Raw genomic sequence first — 26,420 nt, 5'->3', positions numbered from 1 at the left:
CAAGAGTTTGGAGATTTTCCTTTGGTCTTTCTGATATCAATTTTTAGTTAGATTCTATTGTGATCAAAGACAGTACTCTGTCTGATTTAAATTCTTTTAAATTGAATAAGCTTTGTTTTGTGGCCCAGGATATGGTCTACTTTGCTGTATGTTCCACGGCACTTGAAAGAATGTGTGGACTCTGTGTTGTTGGATGGAATGCGCTATGAATGTCAGTTAGAAACCATTGATTGATGGCATTTTTGAGTTCTTCCATATCCTGGCTGATTTTCTGTCTGGTTGTTCTATTAATTGTTGAGAGGGGGTATAGAAGTCTCCAACTATAATTGTGGATTTATATATTTCTCTGTTCAAGTCTATCAGTTTTTCTTCACGTATTTGCAGCTCTGTTTTCAGATGCATACACGTTTAGTATTGTTGTCTTCTTGGTAGAGTGACCCTTTTATCATTGTGTAATGTTGCCAGTAACTTTCTTTATTCTAACATCTACTTTACCTGATATTGGTGCAGCTACTCCTTCATTCTTCGGATTAATATTTGCATGGCATATACTTTTTTCATTTTTTTACTTTCAGCATCCCTATATCGTTCTATTTGAAGTGAGTGTCTAATAGATAGCATGTAGTTGGATGATTTTTCTAATCAAGTCTGCTAAGCTGTCTCTATTTTTTTTAAATTTTAAGACAATTTTTTTTAAAAGTTTTAGTTTCACAGGGAAATTGAGAGGAAAGTACAGAGATCTCTCATATACCCCTTTCCCCCACACATGCAGGGCTCCCGTATTATCAACATCCCAAATCAGAGTGGTACATTTGTTACAATTGACGAATGTGCATTGACACATCATAACCACCCAAAGTCTATATTTTGCCTTAGGGCTCATTCTTGGCATTGTACACTCTATGGTTTTGGACAAATGTTTAATGACATGTGTCCATTATTGCAGTGTCATATAGAGTAGTTTCCTGCCCTAAAAATCTTCTGTGTGCTGCCTGTTCATACCTCCCCTCCACCTCAACATCTGGCAAACACTGATCTTTTTACTGTCTCCCTAGTTTTGCCTTTTCCAGAATGTCATATTGTGGGAATCGTACACTGTGTTGCCTTTTCAGATTGATTTCTTTTACTTAGTAACATGCGTTTAAGTTTCCTCCATGTCTTTTCATGGCTTGATAGCTCATTTCTTTTTAGTACTGAATAATATTCCATTGGCAGTTTTTTTATCCATTGAAGGACAACTTGGTTGCTACCAAGTTTGGGCAATTATGAATAAAGCTAGTTAATTGAATCCAACAACGTATAAAAAGATCGATGCGCAGGTTTTTGTGTGGACACAATTTTTCAACTCTTTTGGGTGAATACCAAGGAGAGTGATTGCAGGATTGTATGGCAAGAGTATCTTTAGTTTTATAAAGTTCTACTAAATCTTCCACAGTGGTTGAACCATTTTACATTACCACCAGCAATGAGAGCTCTTATTGCTCTAATCTTCTCCAGCATTTGGTGTTGTCAATGATCTGGATTTTGGCCATTTTAATAGGTGTGTAATGGTATCTCATTGCTTTAATTTGCATTTCCCTGATGACGTATGATGTGGAGCATCTTTTCATATGCTCATTTGCTATCTTTATATCTTCTGTGATGGGCTGTCTGTTAAGTAGTCTTTGCCCCATTTTTTAATTGGGTTGTTTTTTTTCTTATTTTTGCATTTTAAAAGTTCTTTGTATATTTTGGATCACGGCCCTTTATCAGATGTGTCTTTTGCAAATATTTTCTCCCAGTCTGTGGCTTGTCTTCTCGTTTTCTTGACGTTGTCTTTTGCAGAGGAGAAATTTTTAATTTTAATGAGGTCCAGCTTATCAATTATTTCTTTCATGGATTGTGCCTTTAATGTTGTATCTAAAAAGTAATCACTTACTCCAGGACACCTAGATTTTCTCCTTATATTATCTTCTAGGAGTGTTATAGATTTATGTTTTACTTGTAGGTCTATGATCCTTTTTGAGTTAATTTTTGTGAAGGGTGTAAGGTCTGTATCTAGATTCAGTTTATTACATGCAGATGTCTACTTGTTCCTGCAGCATTTTCTTTGCTCCATTTTATTATCTTTTCTCCTTTGTCAAAGATCAGTTGACTATATTTATACACAACTATTTCTCTGAGTTTTTTTTGTTGATTCTTTTAGGTTTTCTACATAGGTGATTTCCACCTTGATGACCTCAATCAATAAACAAAGACAATTTTATTTCTTCCTTTCCAACCTATATACCTTTCATTTCCTTTTCTTGTCTAATTGTATTAGCAAGGACTTTCAGTGATGCTAAAAAGGAGTAGTGAGAGGGGATATCCTTGCCTTGTTCCTGACGTTAGTGGAAGAGCTTTGAGTTTCTCACCACTAAGTATATTAGTTGTAGAGTTCTTGTACATATGCATTATTAATTTGAGAAATTTCCCTTCTATTCCTAGTTTCCTGAGAGTTTTCTATCATGAATGAGTGTTGGATTTTGTCAAAAGCTTTTTCTGCATCTATTGATATGATCGTGTGATTTTTTTTAGACTGTTGATATGATGGATTACATTAATTGATTTTTGTATATTGAACCAACCTTGCATACCTGGGATAAATCCCATGTGATCATGGTGTATCATTCTTTTTATACGTTGTTGGATTCAATTAACTAGCATTTTGTTGATGCTTTTTGCATCTATGTTCATGAGAGATATTGGTTTGTAGTTTTCTTGAAATGTCTGATTTTGGTATTAGGATAATGCTGGCCTCGTAGAATGAGTTAGGAAGTAGTACCTGTGCTTGTATTGGCTGAGATATTGTAGAGAACTGATATAATTTCTTCCTTAAATGTTTGGTAGAATTCACTAGTGAACCCATCTTGGCCTGGTGCTTTCTGTTTAGGAAGATTATTAATTATCATTTCAATTTTTAAAATAGATATAGGCCAATTTAGATTGTCTGTTTCTTTTTATTTGAGTTTTGGCAGATTATCTCTTTTAAGGAATTTGTCCATTTCATCTACGTTATCAAATTTGTGGGTATAGAGTTGTTCATAATATTCCTCTATTATCTTTTTAGGTTTCACGCAATGTGTAGTGAGGTCCCCTCTTTCATTTCTGATATTAGAAATTTGTGTCCTCTCTCTTTTTTTGTTAGATAGGCTGGCTAGAGGTTTATCAATTTTATTGATCTTTTTGAAGAACTTTTGTTTTTGTTGATTTTCTCTACTGATTGTCTATTTTCACATTCATTTATTTCTGCTTGAATTCATATTATTTATCTGCTTCTGCTTACTTTGAATTTAGTTTGCTCTACTTTTTCTAATTTCTTAAGGTGGAAGCTTGGATGATTGATTATAGATCTTTCTTCTTCTAATATACGTATTCAATGCTGTAGATTTCCCTCTCAGCACTGCTTTCCCTGCTTCCCATATATTTTGATAAGTTGTACTTTCATTTTCATTTAGTTGAAAATATTTTTTAATTTCTATTGAGATTTCTTCTTTGATGCATGTGCTGTTTAGAAGTGTTTTATTTTTCAGTTTCCACATATTTTGAGATTTTCCCATTATCTTCTTCTTATTAATTTCTGATTTACTTCCACTGTGGTCTGAGAGCAGACATTGTTTGATTTCTATTCTTTTAAATTTGTTAAGGTGTGTTTTATGGCCCAGAACGTGGTCTGTCTTAGTGAATGTTCCATGTGAGCTTGAGAAATATGTGTACTCTGCTGTTGTTGGGTGAAGTATCCTATAGATATCTATTCTATCAAGTTGATCGAGTGTTCTTGAGTCTAGCTAGGTTCTTTCTGATTTCCTGCCTGATGGATCTGTCCATTTCTGATAGAGGGGTGTTGAAGTTTCCAACCAGAATAGTGGATTCATCCTTTCTTCATTTTGGTTCTATCAGTTTTTGCCTCACATAGTTTGATACTCTGTTGTTGGGTGCATGCACATTAAAGCAAAGCTGTCTTTTAATTAGTGTATTTATACTATTTATACTTAATATCATTACTGATATGTTAGGCCTTAGCCCTGCCATTTTAATTTTTGTTCTCTGTGTGTTCTGTTTTTCATTTCTGTTTTCTTTTTCCTGACTTCCTATGGGTTAATTGAATTTTTTTACAATTCCTTTCCATTTTGATTTATCTAGTGTTTTTGAGTATATCTCCTCTCTCTTCCACTGTTTAGACTATCCACTGAGTTTTATTTTTGGCTACTATATTTTTCACTTCTAAAATATCATTTTGGTTCTTTTTTTGGGGTTTTTTTTTTCTTTCTTTGCCAGTACATTTTTTTTTTTTCTCTTTGGTTTGGTTCAAGCATGTCCATATTGTTCTTTGAAATGTTTTTATCATGAGTCATTCAAAATCCTTGTTCGATAGTTTTAACATCTCTACTCTGTCTGTTGGCATCTATTGAGTGATCTTTTGCACTGAAGTTGAGATTTTCATGATTCTTGGTAGGACTAGTCATTTTTTTAAATTAAAATCTGGAATTTGGGGGTATTATTTTCTGAGACTCTGGATCTTCTGTTTGGGGCGGCTGTTTTGATACTGTTCCTGTAGGAGAAGAGGTGGGCATTGCCTCAATAAAATCAGGTGGGGGTGGAATTCTAGGTTCCCCATTTAGTCTGTGTTGACTTGAGGAGGAGCCATCCTTGGTACTGCTAGACAGTCATGAGAGTTCTGGCTTTTCCCTATGCTTCCATTGGTAACATCCTGGCCAGGAGGGGCAGGATTGAATCATTACAGCTTCTACCATTTCTTCCACTGATATGTGGGTATGCAAGGGTGGCCTCATTACTACTGGGGTGGTGAAAATCCTAAATCTCCGCTAGGCTTCTTCTCATATCACTCTGGAGGGAAGGGATGTTTAATTTCCACCTTGTAGGGGTAGAAGTCCAGGCTCCCCACATGGTCTCCACTGTCTCTGTGAATGGTGGCCTCATTATCCTTGCAGAGATGGAAGTCCTGACTCCTTATTCAGCTTTCTCTGACACAGCCTTGTGTGTGTGTATATGTGTATGTCAGGGGTGGGGTGAGGTGGGGCATCTTATTATAGTCTATCAGGGGTTGAAGTCTAGGCTCCCCTCTTGGTCTTTGCCGATGAGAGTGCAGTTAGGGGCAAAAGTTTTATTCCGTGGTGTTTGACTGGTATAGAGTGCTTATTTTCTAAAAGTGTCTTGCCTTTCTAGGTGGCCCTTTACTTGGTCCTTTGGATAAACAGTTTTTGTTGGGGTGCTTTTTTGTCTCTGATTATTTGGAATTTCTGGGTTTCTGGCTTTTCCATCTCCACTCACACCATAGGATGGGGGCTGAACGTTACCACTTGGTGCTAATAAAAATTTCACCTTCCGTTCCTCTCTGACACCACCCCAGGAGGGAGGCTGGAGTGTTCCTTATAGTCTGGTGAAGGTGGAATCTGGACTCTTCACTCAGACTTTGCTGACATTTTCTTTTGTGCTGTTTGACTGCAGTAGAACAGCTATTGTCTAAATGTTTTTTGTCTCGATAGTCTGCCTTTTTACAGGTACTTGGTCTAGCCTGACCAGTCTTGTGTTGTCTGTGTCCATTGCCATTTCCTGGTTATTGACTCCTCTAGCTCCAAGTATGGGATGAATGAGACACAGAAAATGCCCAAGGAGCTCACCACCACATCGTTCCTTGGATTCCAAGTTCCCTGGGTGGTCTGGCTCTTTTCTCCTTCTTTCTGAATCTTCTTCTGTTCGTTTCATAGATAATCTCCAGGGATTTTAGTTGTGATTAAAAGAATAGAGAAAAGTATGTCTGCTTCGTCTCCCTGGAAGCAGTTCACTTTATCTGGTGGTATTATGAGGGAACAGCTGACAGGATTTGCTGATGGATTGAGTGTGAGGTGTGAGGGAAAGAAGAGTCAATGATGACTCTTTTTCTCCTTAGCAACTGGAGGGATGAAATTGCTATTATTAGAGACGAGGAAGGCTGAAGTAGAACTGATTTCTAAGAGGAAGTTTTGGCAGTTTTTGGACATGTTACGTTGAGGACACCTAGTGGAGATGTTATGTAGGCTTTTGGATCGCGGAGTCTGGAGTTCAAGCTGGAGGTCTGGGCAGGAAATGTACATTTGGGAGTCGTTTCATGGAGGTATATTTAAAGCCATGGGAAAAGATGAGACCATTTTGGAGAGAAACAGAGAGAGATAGATGTGTAGAGAGAAAGGAGATGGGTCCAAGTATTGAGCCCTAGGATGCTTTATTGTTAAGAGATCAGGGAGAAGAGGAGGGACCCATAGATGAGACTGAAGATGGGTAGCTAGGGAAGCAGAAAGAAAACAAGGGGAGTGTGATGTTCTGCAAGTTGGACAGAGAAAGTTTTTCTCAGAGAGGGGAGTGATAAGTTTGGCCAATGCTGCCAAGAAGTAGAGTAAGGCATGGACTGAGACCTGACCTTTGGATTTGGCAGGCTGTCCACAGCAATTTGACCTCATGTGTTCCAACTGGATTTCTTTCTTCTTAGGCTCGCTATCACCATTTCCCTTTAACAGATCACATTTTGTGTAATCTCTTTTTTCTTTCTTCTATCTGTAGATAGTAATATATGAATGATAAACATAAGCACTGTTTCATAAATTTCAGTGCTGGCATGAAGAATTAGACTCAGTGAATTTATCAATACCATAAATTGCTCAGAGGCACCATGCTAATTTCTTCAAAGCTATTCACTTCTATCCATACTTTTTGTTTCTGCGTATTGAAATCTACTAATCTATTGACAAATATATAAAAGAGAAAAATTTTATTTATCTTGTAAAAGTCATTAATATCACAACAAAATGACTTATTTCATTACTTCTTACAAGCTCCTATTCTGTGCAATCCTTGTGCTAGCCCACCCACTTTACTTTACAAATATTGCCTCTTTGGATCTTGATTACAGCACTATGAGGTAGGACATATAGCTGCCATTTTAAAGCCAAGGAAACTGAGAGCATTCAGGTTTCTCAACTCAAAGATCATGCTCTGCAGTGAGCTGTGTCCATTTCCATAATCACATCCTTGATAACATTGTAAGGGAAATTGTTTCATTTTCTTAACAAGCAGTATATACTTTAAAACAAAATCTGTTTGTTGATTAGAGAAGAATTGGTAGGTTCTGTTATTTTACTTTTTAATTTTGGTATGATCAGTCAATATCAGTTTTTCTTTTACTATTTATTACTCTTCACAAACAAGTTTGGGGGTATAGAAGTAAAACCAAAATGATTTTTAAATATAGTTATTTTAAAATACGGTTGATTTTTATAATGTGATTTTCCCAGTACTCATATTCATTGCTTCCAGTCTGTTTGTGGAAGTGATACATTTTATGGAAAGCAAAGTGTTAACTTGTTTCCAGAGCAACAGCTGTTGTTATGCAATATGGAGGGTATTTGCTGTAACAGCTTGCTATGTTGAGTAGCTAGAAAGGGAAGTCTTCCAAAGATGTATCCTATCACTGCAAATAAATAAATAAAACCAAATCCTCCACTAGACCACATATAGAGTAGCTATGGGAATGCTGTGTTTGATCTTTTCAGTGATCTTCTGCTTAAAATGGACAATTTTAGAAGGCTGGACTTTTCAAGCAGAGATTTGGAAGTTCAATCTATGAAGTTCATTATCAAAGGGAAATATTGACCATCCAATTGCTGGAACTCTAACCAGAACAGTTGAAAGTGACTTCTGAGACCACTGGTTCTACCTGTTTATCAAGAAACAAACAGAAAACTGGGAAGGCTGGTTAAGTGACTTGCTTGGAAAGAACACACAGCAAATAGCAGGCAGGTCAGTGAGGAGAACTCGAGGCTGCCAGTAGGCGTTTCTACCACATTCCTTCAGATCGATCCCTAGAAAAGGCCAACTCAATGAAAGATGCCCAAGGGGGGTTTAGGTACTATACTTGGTAGATGCTGATTATGAACACCAGAGATCATGTTTCCTGCTTGGTGGAGAAAATGTGACTCTCAGTCTGTTCGTGAATAAGCAATGCGCGAAAGTTTGTTCCGGAGTAACAAACTTTGTTGAGGAGTGCTTGCCCTGCCAGAGATGCCTGCTATGTCCCAGCTATCTTGTCTGTCCCCACGAGACACTCATCTTACACTGGCTGTGCTAGCACTCCTTGCATGTGTGCTTTGCATCCAAAACTACGTAGGTGCTTATTCTGAGCTGGCCGAGTATCTTTCCAAGGCATTTGCTGGCAAGGACAAGCCACTACTTGCCACACAGCCCTCTCCCCCAGCAGCCAGTGGTCACTCTCATCTCTATACCTTTATGTTCTTCTTAGAAACTTTTTAGCTTCCTTTCTTTTTCATTACAATTCCTTGATAACTCTCCTTGCCCATTTCGTTTTCCCCACAAGGCAGGCTAGTTTCCTGGAAGTAGTGTCAGATTTTCCATTGCCTTTATCTCATGGTATTTTACCCCTTAAGAAAAAAAATCAGGAAAATATATTATTTCTATAAGAAAGAAAAGGGGGAATGTGTTTTTCTGCCTTTTACTTTTCTAGCTTTCTCACTGAAAACACCCTCCCCCCCCCAAAAAAAACTAGACTTCCAACCTTTTGCCAGTGGTTTGATTATCAATAGATTGAAGGTGCATGTGGACAAAAAGCCTCTTGTAAGTTAATCAGTGATTTTTCTTATCATTTGTAGGGAAAGTTTTACACAATGTGGGTCAGAATGTTCCACTGGGAAATGACCATACCCTACAACTGCCTCTCACTCGAGCCTCCTCCTCCCTCTAGCCACTTCCCCTAACACCAAAGCTTTTCACTCTCTGTGTCTTCACACTGAGCTCCTTGCACATACCTGCTGTCCTCCCGGGTTTCCTTTCTTTGTGCTTTCTGCTCTCTGCCTCCGTTTCCTGCATCCCTGCTCTCCCTTTTGAGAATCACCTCCTCCAAGAAGCCTTCTGCCATATGCCAAGATTGGGTTAATACTCTTCCTCTATTCTTGGATAGTATACTATAGAATTCTGTCCTTACACTGGACCTGCTGGTAGTCATCTGATTGTGTATTTCTCTCCTATTAGATTGCTTGATGGCGATTGTGTCTTTCTTTCTTATTAGACTGCTTGATGGCACATACTGTACTTTTTTCATGTCATGTCACCAGTAAATGTTTACCTAGCACAGTGCCTGATACAAGGTAGATTTTTCAATCAATGTTTGAGTACGGGTGAATGAAAGAGTGGAATTCAATTTAGTTGTTAATCATTGCTTTCGTTGGGTGTTTTATGGTAAAAGTAGAGGGAGGAAATATTAAATCATTTCAGTGCTGTGGAATCCTAAACTAACTTTTCTGGTGCAGAAATAGTAGAAACTGCTTTTGAGTCACATGTCTAAGAAGATTTTTGGATGTATGGTTGTAATATGATAAAAGATCATAAAATTCCCTGGAGAAATGTGATTTCTAGGATGTAAGAGATTTGTAGAGGCAATCACCTGAAGATGTGAAAATGAAGACTTGGGGATCCTAGACTGCTCACGACAGAAAACTTACAACTAAGTACGCGAGGCTTTGCTGTAATTATTGTCCATTGTCTATACAAAAGCTTTGGATAAACAGGTTCAACTTTAACATTTAAAAAAGCATATAAATAAAGTGGGCCTAAAAATGTTCCTTTCATGGCTTAATATAAAGGATAGCTAGTCTTCTCAGGTACAGATCAGATTTTTTAAAAGGGATTGGTGGAAGATGAAATTTTTCTCAATTCTGGTATTTTTAGAGTTGAGCAGGAACACTTACAGAAATCCCTGATGATCTTGATTCGTTTCTCTGCACTGGGTATTCAGGAGCTTGGACAGGGTGATTGCATAGTCCTCAGTAGTCATACTTAGTACCCAAGTGTTAGCGTCTCATTACTTGATTCCTCAGCTCCTCTTGTTTCTTCCTAGTAGGGATTTAGGTGATAAAGATTCTCCAACTATTGTGGGAATGAGGCCAAGATCATGGATTTATTTCCGTTTGAGTGAGTTTGCTTCATTCTGATCCATGGCCATTAAACATCCCACCAACCTTAAGATTTCAGTGGAGACTGAGTGATAAATTATTGATGAATCACTCATTCGTATTTTATTGAGCATCTATCACATGCCAGGCATAAAGCTTCCCGTAGGGTTAGAAACATGAGCAAGACTGAGTCTTTGCCCTAAAGGAGTTCACAGTCAAGAAGTGAAGGTGGATGTGCAAGGAAAGAAAAATGATACAGAGGGCTGAGTTCAGGGACTGGTGCATGTCCAGGACACTGATTGAGTATGAAGGCCAGGCACTATGCTCAGTGTTTACCTACGTTAACTCAGTCCTGTTAACACCACCATAAGACAGGTATCATTATTATCACATTTTCGGGAAGGAAACTCAGGCATGAGAGGCTAATAAGTAACTTGCCCAAGGTCACACAGCTGGTAAGGGGATCAACTCTTGAGTCTGTATACACTTCTACTGATTCTGGGCTCTCCTGCCTTTTGGTGAAGGTGAGGAAATAACTCCACTCTGTCCTTTCAAGGAGGGAAGGATGTTTGAGAGGATCTAGAATGACAAATAGGAGGGCTGTTTATTCTAGCTAAGTGAAGCGCTCTTGCAAAAGCCTGGAGGCTTGATAACAGCATGCCCCCCATCCATGCCCCAGGAAACTTCAGTATAATTCCAGCGGTTTCTGGAGGATGAAGTTGGAGGAGCCAGAATGGGAGGATTTGAGCCTAGAAGGCTTCAATGAAGCAATGGCAATTTATTTGAAAAAACACAACAAACCTGGAGACTAATGGTGTCTGAGGCTGTGTTCAAATCTTGACCATGTCATTTACTGCCTGTTTAATTTTTGGACCTTTGTTCAACCTCTCTGAGCCTCATCTGTAAAATATAAACTAGGGAGTGCCGTGATGGTAGAGGAAAGAATACCTGTAAAGGCTGAGCCGCTGCGGAGCATACAGCACCTTCTCAATGCAATCAGCAGCTCCTGAGAGACCCAAAGGCCCAGTGGTTCTCAAGCTGGCTGTACATTTCATTCTCCTAGGGGGCTTTTAAAAATACAGTTGCTTGTGCCCACCGTCAGAGATTCTCATTTAGCTGGTCTGCTTTGGACTCCCGGTTTGGATATGCTGTTAAAGTCCTTCAACGCGCTCTGATGCTGGGGCAGGGGTGGGAGCCGCCAATCCAGGCCTCCGAGGCTGCAGGGGTCAGAGGAAGACCTGGGAGCTGGAGTTAATCCCAGGGTGCTCACCTGGCCCCTGCCTTAGGATCTGAGTGGCTTTGTGCACAACACCACTGGAGAGGAGGAGACAAGTTTTTCCTCAGCCACCTTAGGTTCAGTGACTGGGGTCTTGCAAATTAGACTGTGAAAAGATACAGGAAAAATGTATTATTATGTATGTGTATGGAGGCCTTTATAGAAAAATGAAGACCCAAAGATAGGTCTGAGAGCCTATATATCTTTTTAACAAAGAAAGATGAATGTGGAGGTGTGACAAGACAAAGGAAAAATGAGTTTGGTCTAGGGGCAGAAAATTGTGGGAAAGTGACCAGGAAATGTCGGGGGAAACTGATGATAAGGGTTGTTTTAATACATTTGTTTGTAGACCCATCTTGGTGTTGATTTGCTGTTCTTCTTCAAGGCCACAAAAACTCCCCTGGAAGAAAGGATTTGTGGCAGTCATTTCTCAGAAGTTTCTGCTTTTAGTCAGACAAGGAAAACTAGATGGTTTCTTTCTGTATGCATTGAGTCTCATTTGCTTCCAGCTCAAAATAATCCTTATGCCAAAGTGGCATATTTTGGGGTAGAATATTCTGATCCCCTTTACCCCTTCTGAGAGCCTTGGTTTTCTTGCTCCTGTGACCTTGAGGCTGCTGGTTGCTGTGTCCTTAAGCTGCATTCCACTATTACGCCTAGCACTGCAGCCACCACCATGCCTGCCTCTAATACTGCACAGCCAACTTCCCAGCGCCTGGCAAACCTCCCTTCCTACCCCCCAGGATCCTTAGGAGAGCAGACGAGGTAATGACCACGGATGCACTCTCAAACCTGGAAAGCTCTCTACCCGTGTGAGGAAACCCGTGCTTCTCCTGCTTCAGGGACTTTCCCAAGGTCACAGCAGCATGGAAGGTGAGGGCCCTGGCCCTCCTGCCCATGGCACTTCCCCCTCTCAGCTATGCCTTCGCTGCCAGTATTTACAGTGGGGAGGTAAATAAACTCCATTGGCTCTCTCAAAAAAATCTGAAAAAATCAATGGACTGTGCAGAGCATGTGACTTGGCTTGGCACGTCCTCAGTGGCGGAGCTCAGACACGGACACACTGTACAGCCTGTCCTTCTGCTGTGGTGCAGGCATTCCTGTATTTTTAGACCTGCCTGACACTGCCAAGACAAGTAGTATACGGAGATGCAGGACAGGCTTGCTGGCCTGTGCAACAGAAGCCTCTCGCCTAAAGCTACGGCAGCATATGCCGGAGGCTCTCGTTTGCCGCTGAGGATGGTGGAGGGGGCGGGCGTGTTTTGTTTTGGCTTCATTTAGAACATTTTATAGCACTTCACACTGTGTGTGCTCGGGGATGTGTCGAAACATAGGATTAGCTTTATGAACTAGCTTTGTGAGGTGTCTGAGGCAAGATAGCAAGTTTTGAAAATGAATAACACTTAAGTTTATCTTTAAACTGCAAATACAATATTTACATTTTTATATACACAACAAACTAATTTATCAAAACACTATGAATTTGGGATTGTGATCATTTGGGTTGAATTTTCCCCGTATACTCTGTATGGAAGAGGGTTTGTTGTGTAACTTAAAATATTACAAAATCTAGAGGAGATTTGGTAATATCTTAACCGAACAAATAGTTTTGGCATACAAATGAAAACCCAGGAAGACGGCCTTTATTCTTGCTGGTGTCTTACCGCCCGTAACAACAGTATTGCTGAAGCTTATTCCTTCTCTGTCCACACTGCCCAGCATTAGACCCCACTTGGGTTGCTATAGCAATGACCCAACAGGTTATCCTTGCTGTATCCTTTCTCCTGCCAGTTCATTCTCAATACATAGGAGTGACAGTCTGATATAAAAGTGGCTAGAATTTCTGATCACTGAGCTTTAGGGGCTCCCTAGGATCCCTATGATAAAGGACCAGCCCTTTTCAAGTGGTATGTAGCACCTTGACCACCTTTCTGGATTCCTTATCTTCTGTTCCCTTTGTCCACCTGGGCAGCAGCTGCAGGGAGCTGGCCTCCGGGCCCCCATCCGTGGAACTCTCCTCCCGCCTTCTGCCTGATGAATTCCTGGGCGAAGACTCCGTACGGCAGGGCTTTTCTCACTATCGTCCAGCCCTGTGCAATAGTCCACTTGGCTCTGGGATATCTGTGCACGCCTCCGCAAGGCCCTTATCACACAGTGATGAACTTATTTGCTTTTTCCTCATTGGGCTGAACTTGAGACAGCAAAGATTATGTCTTACTCTAGCAGTTTTTGGTGCCTGGCATCTAGAGAGCGATCAAAGTATGTTTGCTGAATTAAGTGGCTTCTGGTTGTCAGCAGCGTGCCCGTTCACCAAGCAAGCCTGGCAGGGTCCCTCAGTGAGACCCCAGTTCAGGAGGTTGGATGGATGTGAATGGCTTGGAATGGAACTGGTTCTAAAATAATCCAGAGTGAAAACTTCAGGCTGCTTTTGCGCATCTAAATTAGTGAGGTTTTAGTGCATTTTTATTATATTCCTATTAGGAAAAGAAAGACTGTAGGGCTTTATTTTTCTAACCCTGTACATGGAATTCAGAACAGATGCTGATTGTGCCATTAGCCCCTCACCTCTGGCCTATGGTCATCTGCACACACACATATGTACACGCACACACGTGTGCACACGCACATGCACACATATTAATGTGCATAACTAATAGTCCCATTTATTTCACGGCCTGCACTGTCCTGGTGTTTTAGATGACTTTTATGTTTCCTCCCTGAAGGATTCTTAATAGATGTCTCCCTGCGCTTCCTGTTTGTGTAACTGTGGAATTTCCCCTTTCAGGTGCACCCCGAGATATGAGCTCCTCTGCCATAAATTGGCATCTGAACTTGAATTGTCAGTACAGCTAATATGTTATGTACTTTTTATGAATAAACTGAGACATCGTGAACATAGTTTTGCATTCCATATACACCCTTATTTAACAAATTGCACAATCTCTAATGACTTCATGTCTCTTTTCTTTATTAAAAAACGACAGGATAGTCCTCAAGTGAAAATTAAAAATACTGTGTATAGGTGAAAATATTATACAAACATGAAATGATATACTACTCAGAATATGTTGATATGACATTTCAGTATACTCTGGGCTGATGATTTTCAACCAAGATCCACTAGAATGAAGTTACTAAGTAAATTGGTGGTGAAAGTAATACTGTAAATAGAAAAGTTTGATCTATGAAGGAAAATAAACTGAGTACTCTAGAAGGACCATTTCTACGCCATCCGTTGTTAGACTGATCACTAGTCATCCTCATTACAACACCTGACCCAGGGGCGCTTTGTTAGGTCAATAAACCAAATTATTTAGAATCAACAGAACTTCATTTCTTTGAAAATAATCGAAATAGTCATTAATTGTGGCCTCTCACAGATTCAGATGAGGCTTTCCTTTAATTAATCCAAATTGTGATGATAAAGATTACATGTAAATCTATTTATATTGTAAATCTTGCTTCCCATTCTGCTAGGAATTAATAGAAATTCAATATTGTTTAAGTTAAGCACTATGTAATGGTACAAATGGATTTTTAGAGATGTTTTCACTTGCACAGTCCACAGTTTACAAAGACAAAGCTTTGCAGTTTCTATGGCTCAGATAAAGAAGGAGGGAACAAACAAAGCGTTCCCTGAGACGCATTCAAGATCTAGGAGTTTTAAACAATATACACCACTCACCAAACAAAAACATCCTTCCCACCAAAATTTTAAAGTTGTGCAAATGTTACAATTGAAAGCTGGTCCTCATCCTAGATCCACGAGATAGAAGATATCTTTTAAATGTCAACGGTGTTGTTTGCAAGAACATTTTATTAAAAAGTGTATAATTCGTGATACTAATGAGTGCTTACTACATGCAGCTCCTTTTCACATATTTTCTCAATCCTTACTCTATGTGAAGGATACTGTTTTCCATGTTAGAAAATTGTGGTCTATCGGAGTCCCACAGTTAGTGAGAGGAGGGGCCCCAATATCATATTTGACTCCCCAGACACATGCACTTACATTGCTTCATGTTGAAGATTCTCTGGTTGCCTCAGTTGCACTTCAGACAGTGACAGAACTCTACCCAATTCCACAAGACAGTTCTTCCTTACAACTGAACATTTTAATTCTGGAATCACAGTGTGCCACATATGCAAACTAGGTAGTATAATTAGCTAAGAAACAGGAAGCTCCAAGAAATTTTGCAATAGGCTTGAAGTTATGCACTTTGGAGTGCTGAAGCACACGCAGAAAAAGAAAGCACACAGGGACTGCAGGAAGGATCTCACTTGGGAGCTATTTCTGTATGGTCACAACGCTCCAGGCAGCCAGGTACCCCCTTCCCTTAAATACAAATCTGTTGCTCCTGCCTTTTATGGGGACTCAGAATCAAAAGTCAGACTGTTTTGCTAGAACAAAGCAAAGAACAGGAAGTTGCAGTTGTCAGGAATGACAGCCGCTCTGGGGAGCATTTATCCTCCAACTCTGTCTGGCTCTCTTTCTCTCCCTTTCTTACCAGGAGGTTTCTCTCTTTCTTACCATCCCTCTGCTTCTCTCTGTGGAAAGGCTCCTCTGCTTTTTCTGCCCTCTCTGTGGCTGATTCATAATTCTTGCCCTCTTGCTTGCATATGGCCTTGGCTTACTGTGACTCTTCTGGACACTGCTACCAGTGCTTCCTGTGAGCTCCAACTCTGCTGCTAATCCTCTCACTTTTCCAGTTCTCAAGGAGTCAAACTGATTAGCCCAACTCATCTTTTCAACACACAGGTCCTAGAGCATGGGTCAGGGGTCACCGTCTTTTGGCTGTCAGGGGTTTGACTCCATTTGTTTGTATTTTGGGTATTTAGGAGTGGAGGCACATGGTATAAGACATGGCTGGTGCCTTCTTACAGGTTAATGGACAGGGACATTTCCCATGGAAGACAGTATGAGAACTTTGTGGAACTTTCTGTATTGACAGTCTACTTTGCTCAAACAACTTCTCTACTGCACTGCAAACCATAATCTAAAGGGATTTCCAAATGTCAATGGTACAGAAAAAACAGTGTGCGGCGCTCTCTGAGGCAAGTAATTCACTTTCCTATTACCGAACACAATACCACCTGCTATGTAGCATTAATGAAATTTTAACAATAACAGCAATAAAAGCAACCACAAAATAAATGCCATTCTTTGTCTCTTATTGTATGCCACACACTTCACATACATTATTAATAATTCTTCCAATAGCTCTGAAGGATGGATACAAGCATCCCTATTTTACAGAAGAAGTGATAGAGGTCCAGGAAGCTTAAGTAACCGGTCCAAGGTTCCATAGAAAATACCTGGTAAATACTCAGGCCACTCTGATTCTAAAACCCACATTTCTTTACTGCATTATGCTGACAAGATTTTTTTTATTTTAATAGTCAAACATATTTAAAAGAAATTAAGATAAGAAAAATGGCCTCCTATATTCATGCAGATATTCACCTTTTCTGTTTCTCTTCCTTCCTTCCTGAAGTTTCAAGTGAACTCTGGAGTCATCTCCCTTCAACCTAAAGAAATTCCTTGAGCATTTTTTTGTAGAGCAGGTCTGCAGGTGACAAATTCTATGTTTTCCTCCTTGAGAAATGGCTTTATTTCACCTTCATCCCTCAAAGATATTTTTGCTAGAAGCAGAATTTCAGTCTGATAGTCTTTTCTTTTGGCACCTTGAAGATGTTCTTCAACTGTCTTCCGGCTTCCATCGTTTCTGATGAGAAACTTGCAGTCTTTGGAATTGTTCCCCATATGTAATCCATCATTTCCCCTCCCCCAACCCCTGGCTGCTTTCAAGACTTTTTATTTGTCTGTGGTTTTCAGTAATTTTATTATTTTGTGTCTGGGCTGATTTCTTTGGGTTTATTCTCTCTGGAGTTCGTTGAGTTTCTTGTATCTGTAAATTTGTCTTTCACCAAATATGGGAAGTTTCCAGGCACTATTTCCACGACTGTTCTTTCCGTATCAGTATCTTTTCCCTCTGCTTTAGGGACTCCAATGTCACAAATGTGAGATCTTTTGATAATGTCCCACAAGTCTCTGAGACTCTAGTCATTTTTGTTTTCAATCTCTTTTCTTTCTGTTGTTCAGACTGGATAAATTCTCTTGCTCTATCTTCAAGTTCACTTGCTTCTTTTTTCATCTCTGTTCTGCTATTGAGCTCATCTAATGGATTTTTACATTCCAATTATATGTTTCAGTTCTAAAATTTCAATGTAGTTCTTTTTTAATAGGCTATTTTTCTTCAGAGAATTTCTATCTTTCTATTCATTTCAAGAGCATTTACCTTAGTTCATAAAAAGTGGTTCTAAAAGCTGCTTTAAAGTCTATCTGATAATTCACATATCTGAATCATCTTTGAGTTGGCATCTGCTGATTGCTCATTCCTTTGAGAATTGGTCAGATTTTTGTGGTTGTTGGTATATCAAGTAATTTTGGATTGTATCCTGAACATTTTGAATATTATATTGTCAGACCCTTCATACTGTTAAAATTCTCTAGAGAATATTAATTTGTTGTTTGAACAAGGCACTCAACCTGCGTATTCTGTCTTTTTCTTCTGTGGTAGTAGTTTCAATGTCAATTCAGTTTGCAAAGCTTTTGCTATGCTGTTTGGGTCTGCCTGGGCATGCGCGCTCAGGGCTTGCTCTGGTACTTGGATAGTTTTTATACTGTCATTTGATTCTCAAAGCCTTTGCTAGACTTCTCTGGGCATTTTCTGTGCATGTGCAACTTGGGGTGTCAGCTCATTACAGATTCAAACACAGGATTAGAGCTTCTCTTCTCCAGCCCTCTCTCATCTGTGGGATTTCCCCCACACCCTTTGGCTTCTAGGGCCCCTTTTTCCCAGTTTCTCTGGAAGGAATTATTGGGTTCTTTCAGAGCTTTGGCCTCCTGTGCTGTGGCACAGTTCCATGGAGTTGCACTACAGTGCGAAGCAGCAAGAGAAAAAGGAAAATATATAAGATTTATTCCCACACTCTTTGCACAATGGGAGGCCCTTTATAGGATCCTTCTATCCAAAGGATTGGATCACTTTTGGTAACTTAAATGCCCCTGCCTCCACTGGGGTAGCAGTGCACATCTACTTTTGAAGCTGGCCTTGAGGCAGGACTGGGAGAATAAAAAGAGAAAAATAAACATGAGGATTTTCTCCATACCATGGCTTGCAGGGACTCCCTTTCCTGCTTTTCTAGCAAGAATGATGACAATGAGTGGGTTTTTTTTTTGCTGTTTGTGCCTTTTACAAAGTTCCCCATTTGGCTTGCCTTCAGGCCAAATCCAGGAAGAGAGAAAAAAAGGGAAAACCTAGAAAACTCTTTGAAGCTGAGTTGATCTTTCTTTAAGGTTTGACTTTCCTCCTTAACCCATGTGTTTTTGTTTACTTTTCAGAATCCTCAGAGTGTTTGCCATGTTTGTCCAGTTTTAGTGTGATCAAGGGAGCGTTAGAATGGGCTCCTTATTCCCTGGACTGCCTCTTACGAATGCTTATACCCCTCGCACTTGCCACAGAACCTGCCATGTGATAGGCAATGAAGTAAATGAGGTGAATGAAAGTGTAAAATGGAAAGCTCACCAATTATCTAGTAAACTCTGGTAGGACTGGTGTGGCAAATATTTGGCTCACAGTCTGTCTCTCTTACTTCTACACTCAAAGCTGATCTATACCTTACTGCTCTGCTGCCCGCGGAGCCTGAATACAACCGCAGAATACTTCCTAACACAGCAAACCTGGAATTCACTGCCAAATGAACAGCATTGGCCTGTGAGGTGAAAGCCTATGTTTTATTCCTGTCTTCAAGACCTGGTTATTCACACAAAAAGTCCAGCCTTCCTTTCCCGTTTAACTCCAGTGACTCCTCTCTGCAAGTTTCCATCTTCCCATCCTCTTTTGTCTCTTTAAGTTTCTAGTTGATTGACATATTTTATGTTTGGCACGTGGGTTTGTTGAGAAAAATTATTCTTTGCTTTCTTATAAAATTTCTGTATTTTCGTAAAAAATTGTAATTTGACTAATCTACTTCACTGTGCTTTCCCTCATTTACACCAAAAGGAATTTATTTTAGTGTTTAGCCTTTGGGAAATGATGAATTTGTTTAATAGATCGGTAATTATCCCATTTAAAAATGATCATTAGAATTCCTCTTTATTTGATTACTGCATATCACCAACCCACAACCCATTTATCACCAGTCGCGTCCATTAATTCAGCCTTGCTGGTCCTTGACTGAGAGACTGTTATGTTTTCTTCGGGTTTTGAATCTTTCTAGGAACAAATTAATAGAAAGTAGTATGCCTTGAATATATCTGATTTAAAATCTCAGCCTGTACAAACCTTTTTTTTTGTTTTGCTTGCCATTTTTATTACCTTAAGACTATTTTCCAATAGAGTCACAATCCAAATAGAAGTGTACTTTTTTGTTAGGGAAAGGGGTGACTATTATCAGTTTCCAAGGGATCGCTGTGTGATCTTAGCAGGGAGCAAGAGGCAGTGTTTGTAAATGTGACTCTCTTTTCACGTACATTTGGTATGAAACACCTGTCTGTGACCCAACTGGGTATTTACTCAAGAGGACTCTTTCTAGAACTCTAGTGTTGCCACTTCTAAGGTGGAAAATCTGGTGAAAAATAAGCTTCTAGAGTAGATTAGCATGTGCGTGGTGCAAATACCAAGCGCGAGTTGATTGAAGATTGACATCATCGAGTCCGAAGTCATCTAGTAAGGGATCCTTTTGAAGGTAATTCAGGACCCATAGCTCGGGATGCCACCTAGCAGTGCAATGGCTGAAATTAGAAAAACCGTGAGGAAAGAAACTATATGACAGTCTGCTGTGTTCACAGTCTAAGTGTGTTTTTCTTTTCTCCTTTTCTCCTGGGGTCTCCAGTTTACCGTGGTTTCTGGGCAGTCCTGATGCTTCTCGGGGTAGTCGCTGTGGTGATTGCAAGCTTTTTGATCATCTGTGCAGCTCCCTTTGCCAGCCATTTCCTCTATAAAGCCGGTGGAGGCTCGTATATTGCTGCAGGTATGTACAATACAAAGGGTGTGATTTCCAACCATGAGGTTTTTCCCTCCATATCCTCATATTTTCCGTTTCTAGTTTCCGATATCAGGCTTCTAGGAGTAGTAAGACAATGATATTCATATACAGTATTTCTTGAGAGATAACTATATGACATGCTTTTTCAGGGACTTTCCATTTTCCGTGTGCTAACACATTTAGCACGCAGTCTTTGTTGACTGTGTCCGCATTGTATGAAAGAGGACACTAGAAGCGAAAGTTCTGTGGCAAGAGCCTTTTAATCTCTCTTACCCATTAATATTCTATCTGTAAATTGGGGGTCATAACATGTCTGTCTGTAACATCAGGATATAGGTAAAAGTTTTTGTATGCTCTTAAAAAGATAGCCCCCATAATGATGTTACAAACCCTCCGGATTTATCACAGGTAAAAAGCATCTTTTTCTACAATGTCACCATTCAATTTTCTTAATTGTGGTTCATGTGCATTATCTAAACACACTCTCTTCTTTGTAAAACTTGAATTTATTTTAGTCAGTTTTCCGACCAGTCTGTAATTTCTGCTAAAATGATCATAGTACAAATAGAAAAATAATTGAATAGGTGAGTCTTGTGAATTTTAAGTCTTTCCATTTAATTAGGAAGTAAAAGGCAGAATACTAACCTGAAAACATAAGCACAAGGTTATTTATAAAGATAACAATTCTAGAAAATTAGACAGACTTCAGTATGACCGAGAGCAGACTGGACATGACTGTCCTGTGTCATAACATCAGATGGGAAGGGCAGAATGGCTCCTTGAGACTGTAGTGACGATAAAGGAGAGCAGCGGAGTGGATGGCTTTATGGCCTTTTATTCCACAAAGACAGCTTATGACGTTGCCCATCATCATTTAATCAATGATCAACTAACAAAGAGTTCCTTTAAATACTCTTTTTCCATAATATTGCGCTTAATTCTGCAGAGGGAATGAAAAGAATAGTCAGATGTGGATCCTCTGCTCAAAGTGCTGGAAAAGCCCCACGCCGAGAACAAGAGCCCTGTTTAACCTATTCTTTCTTTCTTTTGTCTTTTATTTCAACTCTTTTATTCACTGGTGTTTCAAAGGCCTTTCTCAAGGGCCTGGATTTACCCATTTGAGCTCATAATACTTTTAATAACTTAAAAAAGTTGGGATATAATTCACATACCAAAAAGTATACCTCTTTAAAGTATATAATGCAGTGGTTTTTACTGTATTTACAGAGTTGTGCAAAGATCACCACTATCTGATTCTAGCATATTTTGATCACCCCACAGAGAAACCTCCTCCTCTCCCGTCCTCTCCTCCCCGAGCCCGGAGAGCCACTACTCTACTTTTGGTCTCTCTGGATTTGCCTATTCTGGATATTTCCTATAAATGGAATTACACAATATGTGGCCTTTGTGTCTGCCTCCTTTCACTTAGATCTCATAATTTATGCCTTCTATTCTTTACTTCATAATTCCATAAGAACAAACCGCTTATATGCCTTAAAACTGAGCATCTTTTTTGCCAAATGTTTTTTCTCCCCCAAACCACATTCCACCCTCACTTCAGTCAAAGATCTAGTTAAGGTGCATATTTTTCCATGGTCTTCCCGGAAATAACAGCTTTCTGCTAAAATGTGTAAATATTTCTTTCTTCTCATTCCTCGATTTTCTTTTTTAATCTTTGTCAATAAAAGGAATACGTAAACGCAGTGGTTCAGTACTGACACCTTATGGGCAGCACGATTGTTTTAAACTCAGAAGTGCTCTGATCCTGGGTTTGGTCTTATTAGGGAATTGCGTGTGCATTTACTGCTTTTGAAAAAAAAATGTTGGCCATTTTTCCATTTTATAATTTGCACAAGACAGTAGTATATCCAAAGAATTACATTTGGCTGAGAACTCTGTAGGGAGATCAAGAATTTTTATGCATACGCGTAGCCCTGTGACCAGTGGATTTTCTTTTTATAGTGAATCTTTTGCTGCATGTGGGTATGGGGCTGAGGTCCTCCTTGCTCAGGTCTTAATGTAAAAGTTCCCTGGGAGTTGAGAGGTGTCCCAGGTGTTCTGGGAGCCCATTCTGAAAGCCATTAAGCTAGATGATTATGAGGATACTTTCTTTCAAACTTGACTTTTAATTTCCTTCATGGCACAATTCCTTATTGTTTGTGTAAGACTGTATGTTTCCCAAGAACAGAGAGAAGTCTTCTGTTGGATGAGATAGAATATTACTGTTCATTTTATCAGTTTGGATAGGAGAAGTGATGTTCTCAGGAATAACTAAAGTTTACTGTCCAGTAGTAATTTCCACCATGAAACGCAATCTTTTAAAGCAGTTATAGGGCCAATAAATCATCCTTAAACTTGAGTATTTATTGACAAAAGACTTTTTAAAATCTTACGATTGTCTATTATTAACCTTCCCAGATAATGTTAATAGGCAACTTATTCTTTCAAAGTTGAAGATGGAAATTTACATGCTATGTTATACAAAGATGAGGAAAATACAAATAGACACTAAGTTTGTTGCCAGGCAAGGTTTTTCTGTGCCATATTTAATACAGAATCATGCATGTGGTCATTTACTGAGTTAAACTGAGTTGAATTTATGACCCTTTCTTTGGTTAGATTTTGTATTTTCAAAATGAAAAGATCTCATTCCAGGCACCGAGTATTCCAAAGTCTCCTTCATCTTGGGGCTTGCCTCATCATTTTCTGCCTACCTGAGTCTCCGTGCTGACCTGTGCCAACGTGCTGTGCTCTGCCAGGCTGTTAGCAACAGGCACCACTTGGCCCCTGGTTGCCGTGGCTGCTTTGTCAGTGCCACAAACAAGATTGGACATGCTTTATTTGGACAGATGGCCTTAGGATAAGGCAGAACCAAATTCTCAATGGCCAGTGCTGGGGGTGTACTCATAGAAAGACTCTTTGTCATCAGCAGGAAGTGTGTTTTTGGGCATTCCACACATGGTTGAGGCATGCTGATGTCACAGCTCTTGCTGTGAGTAAGGAGTGAGGTCCGTGGTATTCCTCTTGCTGTGTGAACAGGGTTAGAGCAAGGCTTGGAAGCCATGTGTTGCCACACCCCGTGCTTGGGCAGATACCTTCCCAGACCAGCCATGCCATGTGTTCCCCGAGGAAGTTCAGTGCTGGACCAAGTGTGTGGTAATCGTCAGGACGGTATGACGCTGAGTCTGTATTTCAGTGACTTTCCTCCCACACCCCCACAGTGCCTAAACCATTGCTGACATTTGCTTTCATGTGGACTCCTAGAGAACTCTTAGCTACAAAGGGGCTAACACTGTCTTCTCCTAACCCTGTGATGTTGGAGAGGATAGGAAAGATGCAGGAAGAGTTAGAGGGGGTAGTCATGGCATTACAGGACGTTTGAGTTGTATGGAGAAAATTATCATCCAGCTGAATATTCCTAATGCCTGGGCAAAGCAACATCAATACAGGAATTGCTATGCATGAGTGAGACCTCTAAGTGTACAAGAAAGAATAATGATGTTGTTTGGATGTCCCGGGACACTGGCGTTGAGTGATAAGCCATAAAAACTGGAAATCGGTATTTTACCAGCGTATCATGGTAGAAAGATTTTTCTTCCGCAATTGGAATCATCTTTTCCTGACTGAGAAACTGGGATATATTTTTCTGCCGAATATAGAGCTAGACAGATTCTCACCTGGGGAGAGGTGGCTGAAAAGCTTCTGAATCTTGGCTAAATCCCTTGTTAGACCCTCAAGTTGGTGAGACTGCGTAGACACCTCGTAAGTCAGAGGACTACAGCAGCCTTGTTCTAGGCCCCAGATGCATTCATGGGAGGAAACGATACCTTGCAGGATAATCAGTCCTCGGGAGCATGGTGGGCACCAAGTGTTGGTTTGACTCCCGCCCGGTTCTGTGACCACAGTGGGTGCTCCTCGCCCAGAGAGCTGTTTCCCAACTGCTGTTGGTCACCAGCAATATGAGCTGAATAACTTGGGGTGAATGGTATAAATCGTTTGCCATGTGGGTCGAACAGCCTGAAGCACGTCTCTCTATGGCTCGCCCCTGCTCCCTTCTGGACTGGAGGACACTGCTTTCTAAAAGTGCCATGGCGTGAGCCCTATAACTTAAGAGAGTAGTGCAGGAAACGTAAGTGGATCTGAAGGGAATAGAAAATTCTCATATCTAGCAGGTAATGCTGAAATCAGAAGTAAATTGGGTTTGTGGTTTGTTTTCCCTTTTTCTTTCAAAAGAGCAATGCAATGCGTAGTAGTGCACCAGCACCCCACATTTATTTCTACATGAGACAAGAGGGACATGATGGGTGCATAATACAAGAGACTTTTTGCCTTAATCCTGGAAAAAATACCTCACAGAAGCCAAGGGACGTATTTCAGACTTTCGCTTTCTTTGGCTGGGACTGAACCCATGGCTCACAGGAGATGCTGGGCGTCATGCCTTGCTCCTCGCGTCTTTCTCCAGATAAAGCAGAACGTGGCAGCGGTCGGACCAAGAGAAGAGTTTGTGGAGGAAACAGAAGACCAAGAGCAGGAAGGGATTAGGAAAGAATTGCTGACAGCCTAGAGGCAGGCGTTCTAAACTTACAGGCAGATGCGTGCGCCTGCTTGCACCTGCTGTCTCCACGTCTATACAGTGAAAGATTCGGGCTATGAACAGCCGCTTACCCTGGACCAGCAAATGGGCCCCTGTGTCAGGAGAACAGGCCTGGAAGGCCAGTGAACGCTTGCCAGAATGGCTTTCTAAAGCTTCTGTGTGTTTCTTGGGGCGTAAGAAACAGACTTTCCGGAGAAGATCACAAACATAATTTCCCAATAGGGAACAGAATATTTCGCCAAAGTCCAGGACTTAACATTTTATTCAGAGCTCTGATTTGTTGGAGGTGGGTGATGGAAAGAAAAAAGTGATTAATAAAAACTATAGATTACTCATGTATCAGCCAAATTACTTCTGGTAGTAGAATGAATTTCTCCCATTTCTATGAGGTTATAGGACGGCCGTTTGGATTTCCCTTTTCTCGGTTAAAAGGCTTGCGTATGTTAGATCTGCTTTCTCAATAGCACTAGAAGAATGAGTCACCCTGCTATTTCTGGAAACACTTGCTTTGTGCACTTGCTTTGTGCCTTCAGTTGTCCTATTTAGGAATTTGGTCAGGAAAACTATTGTTTTGGATATTGACACCATTATAATGTGGGAAGACCTGTCTTCAAGATTTTGATGTGGAATTTTAATGTCCTCCATCTGACATTTTATGTAAATGTCAAGTGCTAGAATAAGTCAACCTTGGTTAATATTAAATAGAAAGGAGCTGTGTAGAGTTTTTGTTTACAAAAATATTTTAAAGCCTTATTGCTTTGCTTTCTCAGATACTTGTTTGAAAGTTTATTTCTTCCCACATTGCTTATCATTTGAAATCTGTGTAACAAGCTGTTGGGATCAGACTTGTTCTGACTCAGCTTCAAAGGGGGCACCAATATGGTAGATATATGGTGGTAAAATGAGGAGACAAGTCCCCAGAGGAAGAACTCAAAAGCGACATGTCAACTGGAATCCTGTGAGTCTCTAACATCTCTGCCAGAGGCAGGCTGTGCAAGGGAGGGAGGATGTGGAGAGGAGCGAGAAGACCCAGGATGAGTTCTTTGGGGGGAACTGTTGTGTTCCTGAGTCTCCATGCCAACCTGGGCTCGTTACACATATCCTTGCTGGAGACGTTCTGGGCTGTGGTCCAGCTCCTGCCCGGAGAAATCTAGGGTGTGAGAGGCTGGCTCAGTAATAGCTTCGGTGGGAATTTTCTGGAAATCTTTGAACTTCAAACTTAAATAAATGTTCCCCACCCCTCTTAAAAAATGTACCTGTGCTGTTGCTTTTCTTCTGAGAACTAGAGCTACAGGCCTAGCAAATGAAAGCTTCGCCTCACAGGACGTATTAGCGTAGGGGATAATTAATCTCCACCCTGAAATGGAGTTTTCAGATGTGGGAGGTGACAAAAGTCTTTCTGGCCTATAAATAGGACCTCTGGTTTGGGATTAGGTTTTGTCATGGTGGAAAAGCAGAATGAGTTTCCATCTGCCTCATTCTCCTTTCCCAGAGTGTGTGTATCATTAACAACTACTAATTA

General features: G+C 40.3%; 1 protein-coding gene across 1 annotated transcript in view; it reads left to right on the top strand.

The window, feature by feature from the left end:
• The window catches only part of TMEM182 (transmembrane protein 182), a 49,379-nt gene that overhangs the window by 9,934 nt on the left and 13,025 nt on the right, over positions 1-26,420 (top strand). The window contains exon 4 of the mRNA XM_014854124.3: positions 20,152-20,289. Coding sequence (XP_014709610.1) covers positions 20,152-20,289 — 138 coding nt within the window. The remainder of the gene's footprint in view (positions 1-20,151; positions 20,290-26,420) is intronic.

Source organism: Equus asinus, chromosome 6 (assembly GCF_041296235.1).
Source record: "Equus asinus isolate D_3611 breed Donkey chromosome 6, EquAss-T2T_v2, whole genome shotgun sequence".
Taxonomy (NCBI): domain Eukaryota; kingdom Metazoa; phylum Chordata; class Mammalia; order Perissodactyla; family Equidae; genus Equus; species Equus asinus.
This window is presented reverse-complemented; position numbering and strand designations above follow the sequence as displayed.